This window comes from Peromyscus leucopus, chromosome 8a (genome assembly GCF_004664715.2).
Source record: "Peromyscus leucopus breed LL Stock chromosome 8a, UCI_PerLeu_2.1, whole genome shotgun sequence".
NCBI lineage: Eukaryota > Metazoa > Chordata > Mammalia > Rodentia > Cricetidae > Peromyscus > Peromyscus leucopus.
In genome coordinates, this window is record NC_051085.1 from 29,985,876 (window position 1) to 30,007,515 (window position 21,640).

Genomic DNA, 21,640 nt, shown 5'->3' on the forward strand with positions numbered 1-21,640 from the left:
TGGAACCCACGCTCGCCGCGTCGCCGCGTCGCGCCCGAGCCGTGTCCCGGGACCGACTCCACTCTCCAGGCCACTGGAGCCCGCAGGCGACGCTCACCCGGGCACGGGGCAGCAGGCGAGCGGCCGGCCGTGCGGAAGACCACGAGCCCGGCGCGCTCGCTCCCGGCCCCAGCGGGGCGGCCTGAAGCCCCCACAGTCCCCGGCCCCCGCGCAAGCGACGCCGGGAAATGCCCACATCCGGGAAACCCGCGGCTGACGGCGGCGGCGGCGGCGGCTACACGGAGTGGAAGGCAAAATGGCGTCGGCGGCGACGGCCTGGTGCTGAGGGGAGAGCCAGGTCCTCGCGACCCCGCGTTGGGCCGCGCTGGCCGGCCGCAGCTCCCCCGGCGTGCGTCCCCGCCCTGCCCCGATCCCGAACCCCGCGCGACCCTCGGGGCCTCCGGGGAAGGGCTCCGGCCCGCCGCGGCGCCGGCCCTCGGGCCCGTGGCCGCTGTCCAGGAGCCCCGCTCTCCCCCTGGCAGGTAAGTCCGGAGCCCGCGCCGCGGGTGGGGCTCACACCTCTCCCGGAGCCCTTAGTCGGCGGGGCGGTGGCCGGCGGGGCCCACGCCCATCCCCGCTGGCGGGGGTCCAGGGCCCGCTGCGGACCGGCGGGCTCCGCCGGCCGGGGCCGGGGCCGGGCCTGACTGCGCTGATGGCGCTGACCGGAGCTGAGAGCCCTGCCCCGGGGAAAGGAAGGTTGGCCGCACCCGGCGCCGCGGGAAGAAGAGCCCGGAGCACTGCGGCCTCGGAGGTGCGAGTTCGAACGGCCGGGCAGAGGCCGCCGGTGGAGGGCCCGAGGCGACGCTGTCCACCACCACCACCCCCGCCCCTCCCGGGTTTAGGGGACAGATAAGCGAAAGGTGGTGTGTTTTCTCGGAAGGTTGCACCAAACCGGCTACGCTTCTTTTGCCTCGGGTCCCGGGGGTAATACCTGGAAGCAATCCTGGGACTCGCTCCAGCCCGCTGCAATGTGTTAGGTCACCGCTTAGTGGCCAGGGGTGGGAGAGATGGTGTCAACTTAGTCGGAGTGTGTGTTTAAGTGTGGAAAACGAAGGCAAGGCAATCGAGGGAAAAGAGAGCTGGGAGCGAAGAAGAGAATTGATTCGCAGATGACTTACCCCGACTCCGACTTCTGCAAGTGAAAATTATTTTCTAAGCCAACAAGGTTAAAGTGTCTGTCGACATCTGTAAATGTGACTTTTAAAATATGTGCATTCTCTAGAAGTTACGTCCGATAAGTACAGGCTCACACAATATGGTATGGCTCAAAGTCTGGAAATTAGCCTGAAGGCCTGGCATCATGAAGGCTGACAGAGGTTTATGGATTATTTATTGAAGGTTATTATAATTTTCTTAAGACAGGGTCACAATATAAAGTACTTAATTAGCCTAGGACTCGATAATGTAGATCAGGCTGACCTTGAACTCAAAAAGATCCTGCCTGCTTCTGGGATTAAAGTCTGTGTCATCATGCCCCGTGAATGTTTTAAATTTGCTTTTCTCCACGAGGAAAAAAGGTATGGTTCACTGCTAAGATACCTTCAGTTTTTATTGTCTTCACTAAGTAGTCAGGTAGGTAATATGGGCCAGGTGATTCCCTAAGGCAGTCAGTCCGAGGAGCCTTTGCATTTCTCCTACAGGCTGTTATTGCAAGAACCTAGATCATGGCACATGCTGGGAAAGGCACTCTCTCTGCGTGCCTGATTATTGACTGAATATGTCTTGAGACTCTTCAAAGTAAAAAAAAAAAAAAGCTTCTTCTAAGCTATGATATCTGGCTTCGTTTCCATCATTTAAGTTTCTCTTTTTCATGCTAGTCTTTGTTGTTCTATTTACATATACTCTTGGAATGTTTCCTACTCTGATTATTTAATGCCATTTACAAGTGATATTTAGATTAGATGACTTTTCTACCCCACAAAAGTTTAATAATATTATAAAGTAGAAATGACCATTTTCAGTATCAGTGTACAAATATGTGATTCTTTTCACATTTTTTCTGGTACCGAGTACTGTATGTATGTAGGGACTTATAGGTGGATGGTTATGAAGCCCTACACCCCCACCCTCTTTTCTTTGAGACAGAATCTCACTAGGTTGCCTAGGTTTTTGCCACCACACTCAGCAGTTTTCACTTTTTTTTTTCTTTTTGTTATTTGTCTTTGAGACAGGGTCTCTAGCCCAGGCTGGCCTAGAATTTGCTCTGTAGCTGAGGATGTCCTTGAATTTACGATCCTCCTGAGATTACAGTCATAACACCAAGCTTAGTTTTAGGTGGTATCTAACCCTTGTCTTTGTGCATGCCCAGCAGCGCTCTGCAAACCAACGTACACCCCTACCCCGGTTAACTCTTTTCTTCTTCCTCCTCCTTCTCTTCCAAGTATTCATGTGTGTGGGAATGTTTTGCCTGCATGTGTATGTGCACCATCTGTGCCTAGTGTCTGCTGAGATCAGGAGAGGATGTTGGATCCCCTGTAACTGGGGTTACAGACAATTATGGTCTGTCAGTATGGATGCTAGGATTGGAACCCATGTCCTCAGGAAGATCGTCTAGTGCTCCTAGCCACTGAGCCGTCTCCCTAGCCCTTTGATCAGTTAGGATCAGTGGATGGATGTGTCAGTAGTGCTCTCTAAGCAGGAAGACTGTGCTGCTAAGAAACAATACACATCCTTATTCAACAGGCGTTGTAGGCGTTGTCTTCATAAGCTTAATCCAGCCCAAGTTAACACTGAGACTGGTTCTTACTGTATAGCCCTGCCAGACCTGTAACTCACTGTAGTTTAGGTTGGCCTTGAATTCACAGAGATCCTCCTGTGTCGGCCTCTGGGGTGCTAGGATTAAAGGTGTATGCCACCTTATCTGGCTTCAGTGTAAAGCTTTGAAATCTTACTGTGTATTTGTATCTGTTTTTTGTTCTTTATTGTTGTTTTTCCTAATAGACAAGACAATGCACTTTTGAAGAAGGTCCAATTTTTGTTTTGTTTTGTTTTCGAGACAGGGTTTCCTCTGTGTAGCCCTGGCTGTCCTGGAACTCACTCTGTAGACCAGGCTAGCCTTGAACTCACAGAGATCCACCTGCCTCTGTCTCCCAAGTGCTAGAATTCAAAGGCATGTGCCACCACCACCCACCTCATTTTTTTTTATGGAAGTTTTGTTTCTTCTAAAGCACTTTAACTGTCCTTTCAAGCTTGAGTGTGATCTAGAAAGCTTAAAACATAGGTGTGATGAAAAGTGCCTTGGGCTAGGTTAGAGTATGTGTGATCCATTTTAGCTTTACCTCCAGCTGACTACAAGATAACTTTATTGGGACTGGAGAGATGGCTCAGAGGTTAAGAATATTGACTGCTCTTCCAGAGGTCCCGATTTCAATTCCCAGCAACCACACATCAGCTCATAACCATCTATAATGAAATCAGATGCCCTCTTCTGGTATGCAGGCAAAAATGCTGATAGAACACTGCATACATAATAAATAAATAAATAAACAAACAAATAAATAAGACAGTCTTATTCAGAGCACTTCTAGATTTGTTTTTTTCTTTGTCCATTAAATAAATAAAATCAAGACATCAAATCCTCTGTGAAAAATAAGACTATAACAAGAACAGACATTATATTTGGAAAACTGTGTCTTGTGCTCAGGGCGTAATAGGTTCTGGGAGAGTTTTTCTGTTAGGGGAGGCATTTGAATGAAGCCTTGGAAGTCGAGTATAATTTCTAGAAGAAGTGTGGCAGAGGCCCTCAAGAATACAAAAGAGAGAAAGAATGTTAAAGGAGAAAATCACCAAGTATGTTAGCTGAGGGCCAGTCATTGATTTTGTTAGACTGTGAGGTACAAGTCTGGAGATGGATAGGTGAAGTGTGGACTTACAAAGGGGAGAGTAAGACCCCCAACTTTCAGGACTCTGCTGTTGAAGGGAGCTGCTGGCCAGGTGCTTGTTGAAAATTGGTATTGAGCATATTTAATGTCAATGACAACCCTATGAGATGGATCCAATTTTCGCTTACATTTGAAGATGAAAAACCGGCACAGAGACTAAGTAGCTTGCCCAGGGTCACACAGCTAATCAGTTTAAAAGTTGAGAGTCTGGCTGGAGGCAGAAACAGGCAGATCTTTGAGTTTGAGATTAGCCTGGTCAGCCAGCCAGGCTATACAGAGACCCTGGAGTGGGGGTCAGAGAGAGGGCTAAGCTTCCTCCTGGGCAGTGTGCTGCCAGAGCTTTTGCTTTAACCACAGCTGGTGGAAGAGTCCTTGAAGGAAGAGCAGTAAATGGCTATGGGCAAGGAAAGTAACATGATAGGATTGTTCATTAGAAAGACTAATCTGCCAGCATTGTTCCTTGATAGTTCTAGGGTAGGAAGCTGGGTTGCCTTGAGTTCTTTTTAAAATTCTCTTTGATGATTATTGAGTTTTCACATGTCATAGTAATGAAGATTATTGAGACTTGATACAGCCTATGTTAGCCATACTTCATTGAAGGAGTTGTAAATTGGTGTACATTTCTGGAAGGTGAGCTGACAGTATCAGAATTTAATCAATTTTTTTTGTGGTATTGTAGATCAAACCTGGGGTTTGGGGCATGCTAGGCAATTGCTCTACCATTGAGGTGTATCCCCAGCCCAGTGTCCTTATTTTACATATGTTTCTGGAACTTCCCAAAATAGGGGTCACCAACTGGGCACCTGGGTTTTAACGAGTGAGCCTCTGGAGGCATTCCCCACACCAGGCCTCAAAGGCTTGTGGTCATTTCATAATGCTGTCAGTTGTGTTTTCTAAGCATGTTCATAGTGCCAGTAAATCTACTCTTGTTCAGAAACCCAAAGTCTCCCTTGAAGCTCAAGGCAAGTTCATAATTGTGAGCCCCTGGAAAATAAAAAAGCAAATTATATATTTCTAATTAATAGTGACCCAGAGTAAATCTGTTTCAAAAGGGAGGATTGGGAACAAAGACCCCAAACTAAGCCCTGGCACCTGGATCCATGATAGCATAAAGTTGAGTGCCATGGGTCCAGACATCCCTTTCACCATAGCTTTGCTGTGTGGACATGGCCTATCTCTTGGCTAGCTTCATTTCCTGACTTTGGCTTTCCTTGATATATGTTCCATGTTTCTGGCGTTTCCAGCATCCTGGGATCCCAATTGGTATTTTAGGCTTTCACCTCAACAATTTCTTGCACTCTTCTTTCAGAGGCCTGCAAGAACTTTGGCACCGCAACACATTGCCTAATATTCAGGCTTTCCCTTTAAAAGTCCTGTAACTTGAATTCTCAATGATGCTGCAAAGGCCTCTACAAGCTCACCTCCCAGCTGGGCCTATCCTGCACATAGCTACATAGGCCTGTGAATGACTGAGTGACTGAGCATAGTGAAAGGAGTCTTAGGAAAACAACTTTCTAAGCTGCTCCCTGAAAGCAGAGCACCCCCAGAAGTGCTGTCTTCCTAATGGGAAATCAGATGAGCTTACTCTTTCATATGTTGAGCCTGTGATGGGTGGAGTCTGGCCAGTATCTGAGATGCTCTCAAAGCATCTTCCTTACTATCCTGATCTAAAGCAGTGATTTCTTTTTCTTTTAAAAGTATTTTATGTGTTTGGGTATTCTCCTTGTATGTATGTCTGTGTACCACTTGCATCCCTGTTGCTGGCAAAGGCCAGAAGTGGGTAGTGGATCCCCTGGAACTGGAGTTACAGGTAGTGTGACCTGCCAAGTGGATGCTGGGAATTGAACCCTAGTCCTCTGAAGAGTGGTGCTCTTGACCAGTCATCTTTCCAGACCTGTGGTTTCTCCCTTTCTTTTTTTCCTTTCTTTTTTTCTTTTCTTTTTGTTTCTTTTCGTTTATTCTCTTCTCTTTTCCTTCTTTCCTCCCTCCCTCCCTCCCTCCCTCCCTCCCTTCCTTCCTTCCTCTCTCCTTTCCTTTCCCTTTCATTTCCTCTCCTTTCCTTAGACAAAGTTTCTTTGTATAGTAGGCTTGGTTATCCTAGAACTCACTCTGTAGCCCAGGCTGGCCTGGTACTCAGAGATCTGCCTGCCTCTGCCTCCTGAGCATGGTGATTAAAGGTGTGCGCCACCAGTCCCTAGCTCAGTGGTTTCTTTTTAATGCCAGCTCTCCCAAAATTATACTATCCTTTGTCTAAAACTTTGAATATTTCCCTTTTCTGGCCAAACTGCCCATTTTTTCAAATTTTCTCTTCTGCTTTTTCCTCCTAATGTTCACAGTAAGGCTAGTTAAGGTGGCCAGCAATAACCAAGCCATAGTCCGAGTACCAGTGAAACTTTCTCCTTTAAATTTATCTATCACCTTTCAGTTCAGCTTAATGGAAATTCTTCAGGACATGTTCTTGGCCAGAGTGCACCACGGTGACCTTTCCTTCAGTTATTTATTTATTTATTGGGTCACAAATACTGCTAGTAAGAAATAATGTAAATTCACTTTAGAAACTAGGAAAATAGGCACAGAGAAGTGAAGTGATTTGACCTTGACCTACAGTACTACTTGATGAAGTCTGAACTTTAGCCTGGGAGCTATCAACTCTCATAGCAGCAGAGGTTTCTCCAAATACAAGGAGCTGTTCTCAACCACTGTAGCTTTACTTATGTACTTTCTTTTTTAGGTTAATCACTTCGATTGTAAAGGACTTTAACATTCCTGGGAACGTCCCTTTCACCTTTGCTCAGAAGGAATCTCTGAGTCCGTGGGTTAGCTCCTGAAGAAGTGCTTCACGGGGGCCACATATAGATGCTTTCATGAAGAGGGGTGAAAAACCAGAAGGGTACAGACAGATGAGGCCTAAGACCTTTCCTGCCAGTAACTACCCTGGCAGCAGCCGGCAGATGCTGCAGGAGATCCGAGAATCCCTGAGGAATTTATCCAAACCATCTGATGCTGCAAAGGCCGAGCATGACCTGAACAAGATGTCGACTGAAGATCCCAGGCAAGTGAGAAACCCACCCAAATTTGGCACACACCATAAAGCCTTGCAAGAAATTCGAAACTCTCTGCTACCATTCGCAAATGAAACGAGTTCTTCCCGGAGCCCTTCAGAAGTCAACCCACAGATGTTTCAGGATTTGCAGGCTGCTGGCTTTGATGAGGTAAGAATGTTTAAAGACAAAAAACAAACCAACCAACCAAATGGTTCTTTCCCTGTAAGGCAAACACCTTTCAGGAGAGCTCATACGGAAGTCTTCCTTTGAGAGGGCTCAACTGTGCATACAAATTTGTGTGTTCCATTAACAAAGAATGCTATATTTACAATCGTACTGATGAGTATAACAAAATAATTATTTCTTTAGTTTCTTCTGCACTAGTACTAAATCCTGGAATTTCTGTAGGTGAGGTTGTGAAGCCAGAGTGGAGGTGCAGTTGAAGAAAGCCACAAGTGATAGAGGCAGGGGAGTAGTTTGAAATGTGAACATTGTGATCTCAGTTTTTGCTAGAAAAGTGATAGCTCCAAGGAAGTCTATGAAATCTAGATTCATTGTAGGGAGAGAGAATTATAGTAACTAAGTAGTGTATTCATGTCACTCAGGCCCAGTTTTAAATTTTAGTTAAGGCTAACAAAGCCAAATCTTTTGGTGTTTGATTGTTTTGAAAGGTTTTTTCGTGTAGCCCTGTCTGTCCTAGAACTTGCTTTGTAGACCAGGGTGGCCTTGAACTCACACAGATCCACCTGCCTCTGCTTCCCAAGTACTGGTATTAAAGGCATGTGCCACTATCACCTGACTACAAAGCTAAATCATTACTGTCTATTCCAGAGCTCCTGTGAGACCTTTTCATAACATAGTTAATCACATTTTGTTTAGATTTTTTTTAACATTATTTTTATTTTTATTTTTTGTGCATTGGTGTTTTGCCTGAATGTTTGTCTGTGGATTCCCTGGAACTGGGGTTACAGATAGTTGGGAACTGCCATGTGGGTGCTGGGAATTGAACCCAGGTCCTCTGGAAGAACAGCCAGTGCTTTTAACGACTAAACCATCTCCAGCCCCTTGTTTAGATTATTAAAAAAATTTGTTTCCTAGAACAGCATTCTTTGTGAATGAATATTTTAGGTAGCAGAAATCATTTTAGATAAAAATTAGCTATGTACAGCTGGAGACTTGGCTCACAGGTTAAGAGCACTGGCTGCACTACCAGAGGACCCAGGTTTGATTCCTAGCACTCACATGGGCTCACAACCATCTATAAAACTCCAGTTCAGGGGAATTCTATACCCTTTTCTGGCCTCTTCAAGCACATGGTACAGATACATACACAGAGCCAGATACTCATACACATAAAATAAATAAATTTTTAAAAATCAGCTATGTAAAACATAACTGATGGTGAATAATCAAGAGTCATAGTCAGGCATGATGGCTCATGCAAACACTAGGAACACTGAGTTAGGATTTTAAGTTCTGGGATAACTGTGGGCTCTTGTAAAATAAAAAATAAGTTATACACTGGGTGGTGGTGGTGCACATCTTTAATCCCAGCACTCAGGAGGCAGAGGCAGACAGATCTCGGTGAGTCTGAGGTCATTCTGGTCTACAAAGTGAGTTCCAGGACAGCCAAGGCTGTCTCAAAAAACAAACAACAACAAAGATACATACTTTTTATTTCAAAAAAGAAGAGGCAAGGAACAGTTACAGTCAGATGAAAACAAAACCAAGGTTGAGCAGTATTTAAAAAAAAAATCAGTGCTTAGCTTGTAGGATCCCAGATGGTCCTCTGGTCTCAGTGGCCCTTCTCACAGTGCCAAGCCTCAGCTAATCTCCCATCACTTTTTTATGCCTTCAAAACTAGTACTAAGCCAAATTTACACATTACCAAGTTTGGCTGCGAGCCTAAGGTAAAGCTTTGGCTCTCTCTCTACCACAGCTTCTGTGTACTTCCCTGAGGAAACATTGCCCAGCTCGTTTTACTTCAGTGATGCTGGTCTCTTCATAACAGCTGTTTTGTTTTAGCCATGGCATTATCTTCCAGGTGCCCACAGCAGGACATAAGCTCTAAATACTCTGGCTTTGCTCACCCAGAATCCCAGTCTTCCCACAGTCCTCCCCAGCACATGGTCAGGTCTTGTGGCAGCAATATCTCACAAACCTGGTGCCAATTTTCTGTTTTAGTCAGGGTTTCTTTTGCTGCAATAAGACACAACTAAAAGCAACTTGGGTAGAAAAGAACTTACTGGGTCTTACAATTTATAAGTCCATTACTGAGAAAGCCAAGCGGGAACTCAGGGTAGGAACTGGAACAGAAGCTGTGGAGGAGTGCTGCTCACTGACTTGCTCCTCATGGCTTTCTCGGCTTGCTCTCTTTGAGCACCCTGGACCTGTTCAAGGGTGGCACCACCTACAGTGAGCTAGGCCCTCTCACGTCAATCAAGAATATTTTTTCATTTGGGGATCCCCCTCTTCACAAATGACTCCAGCTTGTATCAAGTTGACATAAAACCAACCAGCACAGTTGCCTGTTTTTGTTGTTGTAGTTGTGTTTGTATGTTTGTTTGTTTTGTGTTTTTAGGCAGAGTCTTGTTGTAAAGCTCAGGTTAGTGTGGAACTCTGTTTAGTCTAGCCTCACCTCAGGTTCATCACTCTTGCCTCCGTCTCCCAAGTGATGGGATTACAGGTGTGTGCCAGATGCCCAATCTGTCTGTTTCCCTCCCTCCCTTCCTTTTCTGAGAATGTTTCTGGTAACTATTGAATTAAAAGTTCAAATATTTCAATATTAATTTCTTGATAGGCATAAATGTTAAATAGTATTGATTTTATTTTGAGGACATAAATATATAATCACTAAAGTATTTTTTCCTACAAACATGAAAATGCAAGCATAATTATGTGATTTTTTTTTTTTTTTTTTGGTTTTTTGAGACAGGGTTTCTATTTGTAATTTTGGAGCCTGTCTTGGAACTTGCTTTGTAAACCAGGCTCGCCTCAAACTCACAGAGATCTGCCTGCCTTTACCTCCCAAGTGCTGGGATTAAAAGCATGCACCACCACCACCTGGCTGTGAGATTGGTTTTTTGTTTTTTTTTTTAAATCACATTACACTTGTATTAAAGGTGCCGATTTGAGCATCCTCTTTTCACTCTGGCACTAATACTCCATTTTAAGCACTGAGCACTATACTGACATTATTACATATGTAATTCATTTATTTATTTATTTTGGTTTTTTGAGACAAGGTTGCTCTATGTAGATTTGGAACTAGTCCAGGAACTAGCTCTGTAGACCAGGCTGGCCTGGAACTCACAGCCATCTATCTGCCTCTGCCTCCTGAGTGCAAAGACTAAAGGCATGCACCACTACTACCCAGCTATGTGAAAATCTTTTAAACCGTAGCAATAGTTTTGTTTTGTTCAGCTAGTGTAATAAAACTGACTGTCGGATGTATGCCTTGTGGTGGTGATCAAGGTCATGCTAAGTTTATATCCAGTTTAAGGCGACCATGGGCTACTTGAGAACCTTTCACGAAAAAAAAAAAAAAAAAAAAAAAAAAGCCAGGATAATAATCACCAAAACCATAGGCTGAAATTCTAGAACATTTAACAATATAGGATTCCCACAATATTGGGTGCCAGTTTTCTTGCCAGCTGATATGGTACTACCATAATATGATGGTTAATAGCATAGTTACAGTTTATTTGATTTAACCAGTTTATAAATTAAATTTGCATTTAAAGTAAGAGTAATTTCTTTGTATCTCATTACAAATTTGCAAAATCTGACTGGCATAAAACATGACCACAGTATACCTTATTTCAGTTGGAGATTGAGTTTGGTTGCTCAATCCAATTAATATCCAATAAAATTCAATTAATGCTTTGAATATGATGGTGATTTGGGGTGGAGAGATGGCTTAGAGAAAAGCTAACTGCTCTTTCAGAGGATTTGGTTTCAATTTCCAGCACCTACATGGTCTTTCACAGTGGTTTGTAACTCCAGTTCCAGGGGCTCTGACACCCTCTTCTCGTCTTTGTGGGCGCCAGTCACATACTGGTGCATATACATACATTCAGGCAAAACACCTGTACACAAAAAATAAAGTAATTGATAATTTTTTAAAAGGACTGGTTCATTTTAAATCATTGTCATTGTCTCAGCCTCTTGAAGATGTCAATCTGGAACTCGCAGGAGTCCCTTGGGTTTTACTTGGTGGCAATGTGCTTTTACAGGTATCACTTCTAATGCCTAGGCATCAATATGCAAGAAGGACCAGTACACAAATCAGATAACAGATTTATATCAGAAACTCTTATTCTCCCCTGAAGATCAGTAACTTACAAGCCTGTAATCCTCATACCTGTAATCCTCATACAAGTTCAGGACCAGGCTGCAGACTATGTTCACAGCCAACTTAGGCATCTTGTTGAAGCCTGAGCGGAAAAAAAGAACAAGAAAAGAAAAACTGAATTCCTGAATCCCAGTTCTTGTGAAGCTTAGACAAGAGGATTGCTGTGAGTTTGAGTTTGTAGCTGTTACTCTCAACTCACCCTAGAAAGAAAAGTAAAAAGAGGACTGGGGACACCTAGTGTTAAGAGCGCTTGTCTAGCACCAATCAGGCTCTTGGTACAATTCCCAATAAGGAAGAAAAACTTGGTACCCTTTTCAAGAGAGATTACTCTCAGGTGGGCAGCAAGTATCTATCACCTGGGCTGGAGAGATGGCTCAGAGGTTAAGAGCACTGGCTGCTCTTCCAGAGGTCCTGAGTTCATTTCCCAGCAACCACATGGTGGCTCACAACCATCTGTAATGAGATATGGCGCCCTCTTCTGGCATGCAAGTGTACATGCAGAGCACTCAAGCACTCATACATAAAATATAATGTATAAATAAAAATTTTTTAAAAAGTATCTACCACCTGTCTTTGGTTAGCTCAGATTCATTTCCAGCCAGTCTAAAAGGAAAAACCATCTATCGGTAGTTTGTTCACCCAGTATCTTTCTAATCTATTTTTATTGTCACTTGAAATACTAAATATTTTAGGACAGGTAAATAGGGTGGTGCCTCCCTCTTGAAAAGTGTACTTTTGTATGCCTTCTGAATGTTAGTGTATGCTTGATGTTTACAGTGAGCTTTAAAGAAATGCAGGAGGACTACCAACATCTGAGCCCCGGGCATTGCACTCCCGTGCTTTGCATGCTTTCATTTTTAACTCTTAGGTCAGCCCTATGAATCTGTCACACTCGAGGAGGTGGAAATTCTCAAGATTAACTACTTAGGAAAGTCCTCACAATTCTGAAGGGGAGCTGCTGGAACTCAACCTTGGACCAGTCTGATTCCAAATATCATTGAGAGGTAGTTATCAATGATCAGTTATCAGGGATCAAGTGCACCAGCTGCTCTCCAGAGAACCCAGGTTTCATTCCCTGCACCCACATGGGGGCTCACAACCATCTATAACTCCAGTTCCAGGGGATCTGACACCCTCTTCTGCCCACTGCAGCCACCAGGCACACAGGTGGTGCACAGACATACAAACACATTAAAAAATAACCAAATATAAATGTTTATTTGTTTCAGCTAGTATCTAACCTCCTAAAATTCTTCATCATGGCTACTCTAAATATTTTTTCTATCATTTTCCCAGTATTTGTATATTTCCTGTAAATATACTTCTTCAAAATGTAAACCTAATTTTAAAAATTGGTTAGTTTATGTGTATGGTTTTGCTTGCACATGTCTGTGTACCACATGCATGCAATGCCTGGGGAGGCCAGAAGGGGGCATGGACTCCCTTGAGACTTGAGTTATAGACAACTGTTAGCCACCATGTGGGTACTTGGAGTCCAGCCCTAATTCTCTAGAAGTCAGTACTCTTAACCACTGAGCTGTGTCTCTACCAAACCTAACGGTGTCTTATTTCATTCGCATTTATTTTGTGTGTGTGTGTGTGTGTGTGTGTGTGTGTGTGTGTGTGCGCGCGCGCACAAGAATGCCAAGGGGAGTGTGTGGTGGTCAGAGGACACCTTGCAGGGGCCAGGTCTCACCTTTATTCAAGGTGAGAACCATCAGGTCATGAGGCTTGTCAGCAGCACCTTTCCCTACTGAGCCGGCTGGTCAGTCCCACACCCTTGTATTAGTGTCTCCTTTGTAACTGGTGATAATAGCCCCGTAAGTCTCAAACTATTAAAGACACAAGACAAACCCTCAAATCTTAGAAATGTTTCTTAATATTTTCTTCTTTATGTAGCACACCTGCTGCTTCCTTCTAGTAGTACTTCTTGGGAGTAAAACCAGCAATATGGTTTTGATTATTTTTTATTCTTACATAAACAAGGATTATCATATATAAAAATACTGGACATGGGCCAGTGATGGTAAGCAGATAAATGTGTTGCCATGCAGGCCTGGCAACTTCAATTCAGTCCCTAAAAAAAGAAAGGAGAGGGGCTGGAGAGGTGGCTCAGTGGTTAAGAGCACTGGCTGTTCTTCCAGAGGTCCTGAGTTCAATTCCCAGCAACCACATGGCAGCTCACAACTGTCTGTAACTCCAGTTCCTGGGGATCTGACACCTTCACACCAGTGCACATAAAATAAATTTAAATAAATTATTAAATGTTTTTTAAAAGGAGAAAAATGAATCCACAAGGTTGTTCTCTGACCTCCACATGTGTGTCACAGCACATGCCTGCGCCCATATCATGCACATACCCAGACAACAATAAAAAAAAAAATTAATTTGAGACTTTAAAACTCTGGAAGTGACTTTTGTATCATTAAAGTGTTTTATTAAGTACCTTTACCAGTATGTCTAATCAGTAAAGGACCTAAGTGTGATTCTCAGCACCTACACATCAAGTAGCTTACAACCACCTATAACTTCAGTTCCAAGGACTCCTTCCCTCTTCTAACCTCAGAGGACACTTGCATTCATGAGCACAAATCCACATTCAGACACACATAGACACACAATTTAAAATAATAAAGTAAAAACAAAATCTTTAGCCAGGTGGAGGTGGTGCACACCTTTAATACCAGTACTCAGGAGGCAGAAGCAGGCAGATCTATGAGTTCTAGGCCAGCCTGGTCTACATAGCAAGTTTTAGGCCAGTCAGAGTTACATAGTGAATTCCTGTCTTAAAGAAAGAAAGAAAAATAAACATTCTTGTGCACACATTCACACAAAATAAATGAGAATGAAAAAAACATTGTTAGGTTTGGGGTACTGTCTTTTATTCATAACTAGGAATTTCTCTTGTGCTTACTACTCTGTTCTTTCCTTCTGCTAATTATATTTATATTATGTTTCTTTTTGATAAAATTTCTTATCAGGACATGGTTATTCAAGCTCTTCAGAAAACTAATAACAGAAGCATAGAAGCAGCTGTTGAATTCATTAGTAAAATGAGTTACCAAGATCCTCGTCGAGAGCAGATGGCTGCAGCGGCTGCCAGACCTATTAATGCCAGCATGAAACCAGGTGATTCATTGTGTGTTTTTTTTGTTTGTTTCTTGTCTCTTCTTTTACAGAATATTGTAAAACACCTGAATATGTCAAATCTTTGGTCTTAGAAATTGCTGATATTGCCAGGCATGGTGGTACATTCCTGGTAATATCAACATTTGGGAGATGGAGGCAGGTTGAAGAATCAGTAATTCAAAGTCAGCTTGAACTGCAGGAGGCCCTGTCTCAAACAAAACAAAAAAACAGGAAGCAAGGAAGGAAGAATGATGGAGAGAGAGAGACTGGCAGACACTGCTGTTAGCATCTGTATTGACTCAAGGTTTTCTAGAGGAACAGAATTGAAGGGAATGAAAGGGGATTTATTTAAATTTTATTTTATGTTTACGTGTACTATGCATGTATGTGAGTATGTATGTATACCACATGTATTCCTGGTGCCCAGTGAGGTCTAGACTCTGGGGCAGTTGTAAACCACCATATGGGGTACTGGGAACTGAACCCAGGTCCTCTGCAAGAGCAGCAAGTACTCTTAACCCTTGAGCCATCTTTCTAGTTCCCCTAGAATGGTATTTATTAATTAGGGTGGCTTACAAGTCTGGCTGTCTCTCCTGATTGGAAGGCCAAGAATCTAGTAGTTGTTCAGTCCGTGTCTCTGTTGGAATCCTAAAGAAGTAGGTTCTGTTAATAGCAAAGGAATGCCTTGGCCACAGAATAGGTGAATTTGCCAGCAAGATTGAGGGCAAGCAGGTAAAAAGCAAAAGCATCCTTCTTTGATGTCCTCATATGTGAGCTGCCACCAGGAGGTGTGGCCCAAATTTAGGATGAGTCTTCCCACCTCAAACGATCCAATCAAGAAAATCCCTCACAGGTGTGCTTAGCTGCTGCATTTTAGTTGATTCCAGATGTAGTCAAGTTGACAACCAAGACTAGCCATCATAGTGTCCCATAAAGGGAAGTTTCAAATCTCAAATTAGGATAATGGTATGTGGGAATTTCAGGCTAGCCAGGGCTACATAGTGAGAACCTGTATCAGGATAAATAAATAAATAAATAATTAATTAATTAATAAATAAGTAAGCAAATAAGTATCTTTTTTTTTCCAATACCATATCAACCACATTATTTTCTTCCCATGGGAAACCTGAATGGTCTATATGTATATATGTTGATTGTTATTTAGGAAATAAATTTTTAAAGGAAAGGAGAAAAAAAAGCATCATTCTTACTAAATCTTACTTGTTTACTTACTCTACCATGCATAACTTTCTTTGTTACTAAATGGTATACAAAAAATTATTTCGGTGATGCTAGGGAGGGATTGGACCCAGGGCCTTATACCTGATAAGCACTCATTCTACACTGAGCTACATTCCTAGTCCTACAAAATTTTAATAGCACCATTGAGACTCACTGCATGATTTATTTAACCACTATCCCATTTGCAGGGGTATTTCCTTGTTTCACTGTTTTTCTGCCTGGTGGTAGAGACTGAACCTGGGTCTTTAGGCATGCTAGGCAAATGATTTATCACTGTGCTATATCTCCAAGTACCCACTCTTTTTTTTTTTTTTTAACCTGTGCATCTAAGGCTTTGAACTTCCTAACAGTAAATTTCAAAGAACTTGGCAATTTTTGAGGTTTTCCATAGATACTGCTGTCTAAAAAAGGGTGGTACTCTGTCATTTTATAGTGAGAATATCTGTATTTTTTTTCTTTTCTTTTTGTTTTTTGAGACAGGGTTTCTCTGTGTAGTTTTGGTGCCTGTCCTGTATCTCTCTCTCTCTGTAGACCAGGCTGGCCTCGAACTCACAGAGATTCACCTGGCTCTGCTTCCCGAGTGCTGGGATCAAAGGCATGCGCCGCTGCTGCCTCCGCCACAGCCACCACACCCCACCCCCCCGGCTCCTCAGCCTATGTTCAGTGGTTTTTGTGGGGTTTTTAGGTTGGTTTTTGGTGTTAGGAATTGAATTTGAGGCCTTGCACATACTAGTAATTATATGTTGTACTTACTGTTTTCAGTCATGTATTTCTCTTTACCATTGGCTTGTAAGAGGATATTATTCGTTTTTTCCTTTTGTTCAAGTTTTTGATCAACCACTGTTGGAGAACTTTCCTGTTAGCTGAGTGTGTTACTGGCAACTTATAAAACTTACATTCTACTATCATAGAGCAGACACAGTACATAGCGAATTATAGTTATGTGAGTAAAGAGGGGAGAATTACATGGTACTAGGCTCCTTCAAGAGGAATTTTTGCCTTAATCAAGATCAGAGCTGGCTGGGCAGTGGTAGTTCACGCCTTTGATCCCAGCACTTGGGAAGCAGAGCCAGGCGGATCTCTGTGAGTTCAAAGCCAGCCTGGGCTACAGAGTGAGATCCAGGACAGGCACCAAAACTACACAGAGAAACCCTGTCTCAAAAAAAAAACAAAACAAACAAACAAACAAAAAAGATCAGAGCTGGGGATGGTGGGCCATATCTGTAATCCCAGAGACTCAACTCATAAGCTGGAAGCCAGTCTATGCTACATAGCAAACCTGTCTGAAAAAAAGAAAAAGTTGAAGATCAGAAGAAAACTCCCTAAGAAACTGATCCTTGTGGGGGCTGCATGGAGGGGGTTGGTTTGATTTTGCTTTCTTGTTTTGAGACATAATCTTGCCATGTAGCTGAGGCTGGGCCAGAGCTCAGTTTACAGCACAGGTTGCCCCGAGTTGGCAGTAGCTTCTAGCTTCCCAAGTGCTGGGATTAGAGGCACAAACCATTACCCCAGCTTCAGAGTTCCTCTTTTTAGGACACAGGTGATACTGTCTGGAGCCTAACCTAAAATTTTCATTTAACCTTTCTAGCAGAATATGTCCGTGTGTTATAGGCAGGGGCAGGGAGCAGCAGGAGGACTTCAGCATGGTGATTGTGGAGCAGGTCCATAACAGTTTGACCCATAACACCTGAAGTGATCCATAATTATAGCTGGAGCTGACTGAGGAACAAAAAAAGCATGCATAACTCTCAGTCCTTTTTCTGAGGACATTGATGAGAACAGTGCCAATCAAACTGTCTCTGGGGAAAATCTCAGGTTTCTTCCATTTCTAGGTAATCATGAATTATTGAGACACAGGGTCTCACCATGTAGCCCTGGCTGGCCTGGAACTGTATGTAGACTAGGTTGGCCTTGAACTCATAGAGATCCACCTGCCTCTGCTTCTAAGCACTTGGATTAAAGATGTGTGCCACCACAATCAGCCTAGTAATTTATAAAGTTCTGGGGTTGGTGAAGCTGAGATGAAGGCAGTGGATATTCATCTATATGGATGCTCAGACTATATGATGATGACATCGTAGGGTAGATCTAATGCTGAAATTGTAGATGAATGACAGCGTGAGGCTGAGCATGGTGACTCATGTCTGCCATCCCAGCACTCGAGGCAGAGGCAGGATTGGTGAAAGTCAAGGCTAACTTGGGCCACCTCGTAAGACCCTATCTCAAAATGCAAAACAAAAAAATGTGAGTCTCTGGGTTCAGGCCCTAGTATTTGGGAGGAGAAAGAAGGGAAGAGGAAAGGAAGGAACTTACCAGATAAGAAAGTCTAAATGTGCCCCCATTGGTTGGAAGTACTAGCTTTTTAAAAGGAATTGAAAGCAAAACAGAACCCTAGTTTGGGGCCCAGGTTTTTGTTTTGAAAAAAAAAAAAAAGAACAATAGCAACAAAACTTGATTTCTCCCCTAAAAAATTTTTGTTGTTTTGAGATAAGATCTCTAGCTAGAGAGATGGCTAGTGGTTAAGAATGTATACTGTGAAGTGGAGGAATAAAAAAGAAATGAACATGTAGAGTGTCTTAGTTAGGGCTTATTGCTGTGAAGAGACACTATGACCATGGCAACTCTTAGAAAAGAAACATTTAATTTAATTGAGCTGGTTTACAGGGTCAGAGGTTTAGTCCATTATTGTCATGGTGGGAAACATGGCGGGAAATGGGGCAGCACACAGGCAGACATCTGCATCATCTGCAGGCAGAAGGAAAAGAGAGAACCACTGGGCCTGGCTCGAGCTTCTGAAATTTCAAAGCCCATCCCCAGCGATACACTTCCTCCATTGTAGTCACAACTACTCCAGTAAGGCCACATTCTTTCAAATAACGCCACTTTTTATGAGCCAATGGTGGCCATTTTCATTCAAACTACCATATCAAGATTTTAAAAAAAGAAAAAAAGGACTGTGTACTGCTTTTGCAGAGGACCCAAGTTCGATTCCCAGCACCCACGTCAGGTGGCTCACAAGTCCAGCTCCAGTAGATTTGATGCCTCTGACCTACAAGGATATCTCTGTTCAGGTACACAGACACATACATATAATTAAAAATAATAAAAATAGCCAGGAGGTGGTGACGAACATCTTTAATCCCAGCACTCAGGAGGCAGAGACAGGCAGATCTCTGAGTTAGAGGGCAGCTTGGTCTACAGAATGAGTTCTAGGGCAGCCAGGGCTATACAGAGAAACTCTGTCTCAAAAAATTAATAATAATAATAAATTTATAAGGTAAGATTAATATAAAAATGAAGTTAAAAAATAAAAAAAGAGACAAGGTCTCTGTAGCCTTGGCTAGCCTCAAACTTGGTATGTACATTATAAGTTCCAGGTCAGCCTGCAGCCTGAATGTCTCAAAAACATTCCTCCCTGCCTTCTCCTTCAAAAAAAAAAAAAGCCAGAGAACCAGCTCCCCCACTCAAGTTGTTTTCTGGCCTACATATGCATGCTATGGCACATGTACATACACAGAATTAATCAAAAGTAATAAACATTTTTTTAAGTAAAACCTCTTGCTGAAATTTTAATTCATAACCTTTGGGGCTAAATCAAGCTAACTAAACATATGAACTATCTCACTTGTTGGGGGAGGGTTTGATGGGAATACTAAAATCTCCTTTCTTAGATTTGGGCAGGGTTGGTATACCCTTGTTTTCCCAGCATATGGAAGTCTAGAGCAGGAGGACCAAGAATTTGAGCCAGCCTAGGCTATATGACAAATAAAACCCTTAAAATAATTAATTATTTGGTCAGTTCCCAAGAGTGTTTTGGGTTTTTATTATATTTATGTTATGAATATTTTACTTGCATGTATGTATGTGGACCCATGTATCTAGTGCCTGTGAAGTTCAAAAGAGAGTATTGGATCCCCTCGAGTTGTAGTTACCATTGTGAGCTGCCCTGTGGGTGGTGATAACTGAACATAGGTCCTCAGTAAGAGCAGTGGGCACTTTTAATCACTGAGCCATCTCTCCAAGCCCAAGAATACATTGTTTTCAACTATAGTCAACATGTAAGATTGATTTCTTGACTTACTCCTTTCTTACAATTCTTAAACTTGAGTATCATTTAGTGGTATCACTATTCTGAGATAAATTATTTTAAAATGATAGGTTAAAAATGACTGTTCTTTCTTTTATAATCATAGGAAATGTGCAACAATCAATTAATCGAAAACAAAGCTGGAAAGGTTCTAAAGAGTCTTTGGTTCCTCAGAGACATGGCCCACCTCTAGGAGAAAATGTGGTCTATCGTTCTGAAAGCCCCAACTCACAGGCAGATGTAGGAAGACCCCTGTCTGGCTCTGGCATTACAGCATTTACTCAAGCTCACCCAAGCAACGGACAGAGAGTGAATCCCCCACCACCACCTCAAGTTAGAAGTGTTACTCCTCCACCACCTCCAAGAGGCCAGACTCCCCCTCCACGAGGCACAACTCCACCTCCCCCCTCATGGGAACCAAACTCTCAGACAAAGCGTTATTCTGGGAGCATGGAATACGTAATCTCCCGAATCTCTCCTGTTCCACCTGGGGCATGGCAGGAGGGCTACCCTCCAGCACCTCTTAACACTTCTCCCATGAATCCTCCTAACCAGGGACAGAGAGGCATTAATTCTGTTCCAGTTGGCAGACAACCAATCATCATGCAAAGTACTAACAAATTTAACTTTCCACCAGGGAGACCTGGAGTTTCAAATGGTGGTGGTCAGACCGATTTTATCATGCACCAAAATGTTGTTCCTGCTGGTGCTATGAATCGGCAGCCACCACCTCCATACCCTCTCACCCCAACTAATGGACAAAGCCCTTCTGCTTTACAAACAGGGGGATCTGCTGCTCCTCCATCCTATGCAAATGGAAATATTCCTCAATCAATGATGGTGCCAAACAGGAACAGTCATAACATGGAGCTTTATAATATTAATGTACCTGGACTGCAAACAACTTGGCCCCAGTCATCTTCTGCTCCTGTCCAATCATCCCCAAGCAGTGGGCATGAAATTCCTACATGGCAACCTAACATACCAGTGAGGTCAAATTCTTTTAATAACCCATTAGGAAGTAGACCAAGTCACTCTGCTAATTCTCAGCCTTCAGCCACTACAGTCACTGCGATCACACCAGCTCCTATTCAGCAGCCTGTGAAAAGCATGCGTGTCTTGAAACCAGAGCTGCAGACTGCTTTAGCCCCTACCCATCCTTCTTGGATGCCACAGCCAATTCAGACTGTTCAGCCTACCCCTTTTCCTGAGGGTACAGCTTCAAATGTGCCTGTCATTCCACCTGTTGCTGAAGCTCCAAGCTATCAAGGTCCACCACCACCTTATCCAAAACATCTGCTACACCAAAACCCATCTGTCCCTCCATATGAGTCAATAAGTAAACCATGCAAAGATGATCAGCCTAGCTTACCCAAGGACGATGATGGTGAGAAAAGTTTGGAAAATGTTGATAGTGGGGATAAAGAAAAGAAACAGATTACAACTTCACCTATCACTGTTAGGAAAAACAAGAAAGATGAAGAACGAAGAGAATCTCGTATTCAGAGTTACTCCCCTCAGGCATTTAAATTCTTTATGGAGCAACACGTGGAAAATGTCCTGAAATCTCATCAGCAGCGTCTGCATCGGAAGAAACAGTTAGAAAATGAAATGATGCGGGTAAAACTTGTAAAAATATTTTCATACTTGATCTTCTCTTTCCTTGGTGTTTTCAAATATTATGCTCCAGTATTCTTGTAGAGAAATATAATGTGTTGCCAATAATTTGAGTAAACTTTGAGAAAATTTTTGATTGTAGCATTTCAGTGATTTGTTCAGCATTTCCTATAATAAAGTTCTTATGTAAAGTTAAAATACATTATTTATAGTATATTGGATATGGAAATTAAAATAAGTTAATTTC

The 21,640-nt window shown here is 42.9% G+C and overlaps 1 protein-coding gene across 3 annotated transcripts in view; it reads left to right on the forward strand.

Moving 5' to 3' along the window:
• Window positions 1-253: 253 nt before the first annotated feature.
• The window catches only part of Lats1 (large tumor suppressor kinase 1), a 34,524-nt gene continuing 13,137 nt past the window's right edge, over window positions 254-21,640 (forward strand). For 2 of the 3 annotated variants that reach the window (XM_028860983.2, XM_037200464.1), the window contains exons 1-4: window positions 254-521; window positions 6,652-7,132; window positions 14,300-14,447; window positions 19,883-21,396. In XM_028860983.2, coding sequence (XP_028716816.2) covers window positions 6,785-7,132; window positions 14,300-14,447; window positions 19,883-21,396 — 2,010 coding nt within the window. In that variant the 5' untranslated portion in view covers window positions 254-521; window positions 6,652-6,784. The remainder of the gene's footprint in view (window positions 522-6,651; window positions 7,133-14,299; window positions 14,448-19,882; window positions 21,397-21,640) is intronic. The other variant, XM_028860975.2, reaches the window with a different exon arrangement.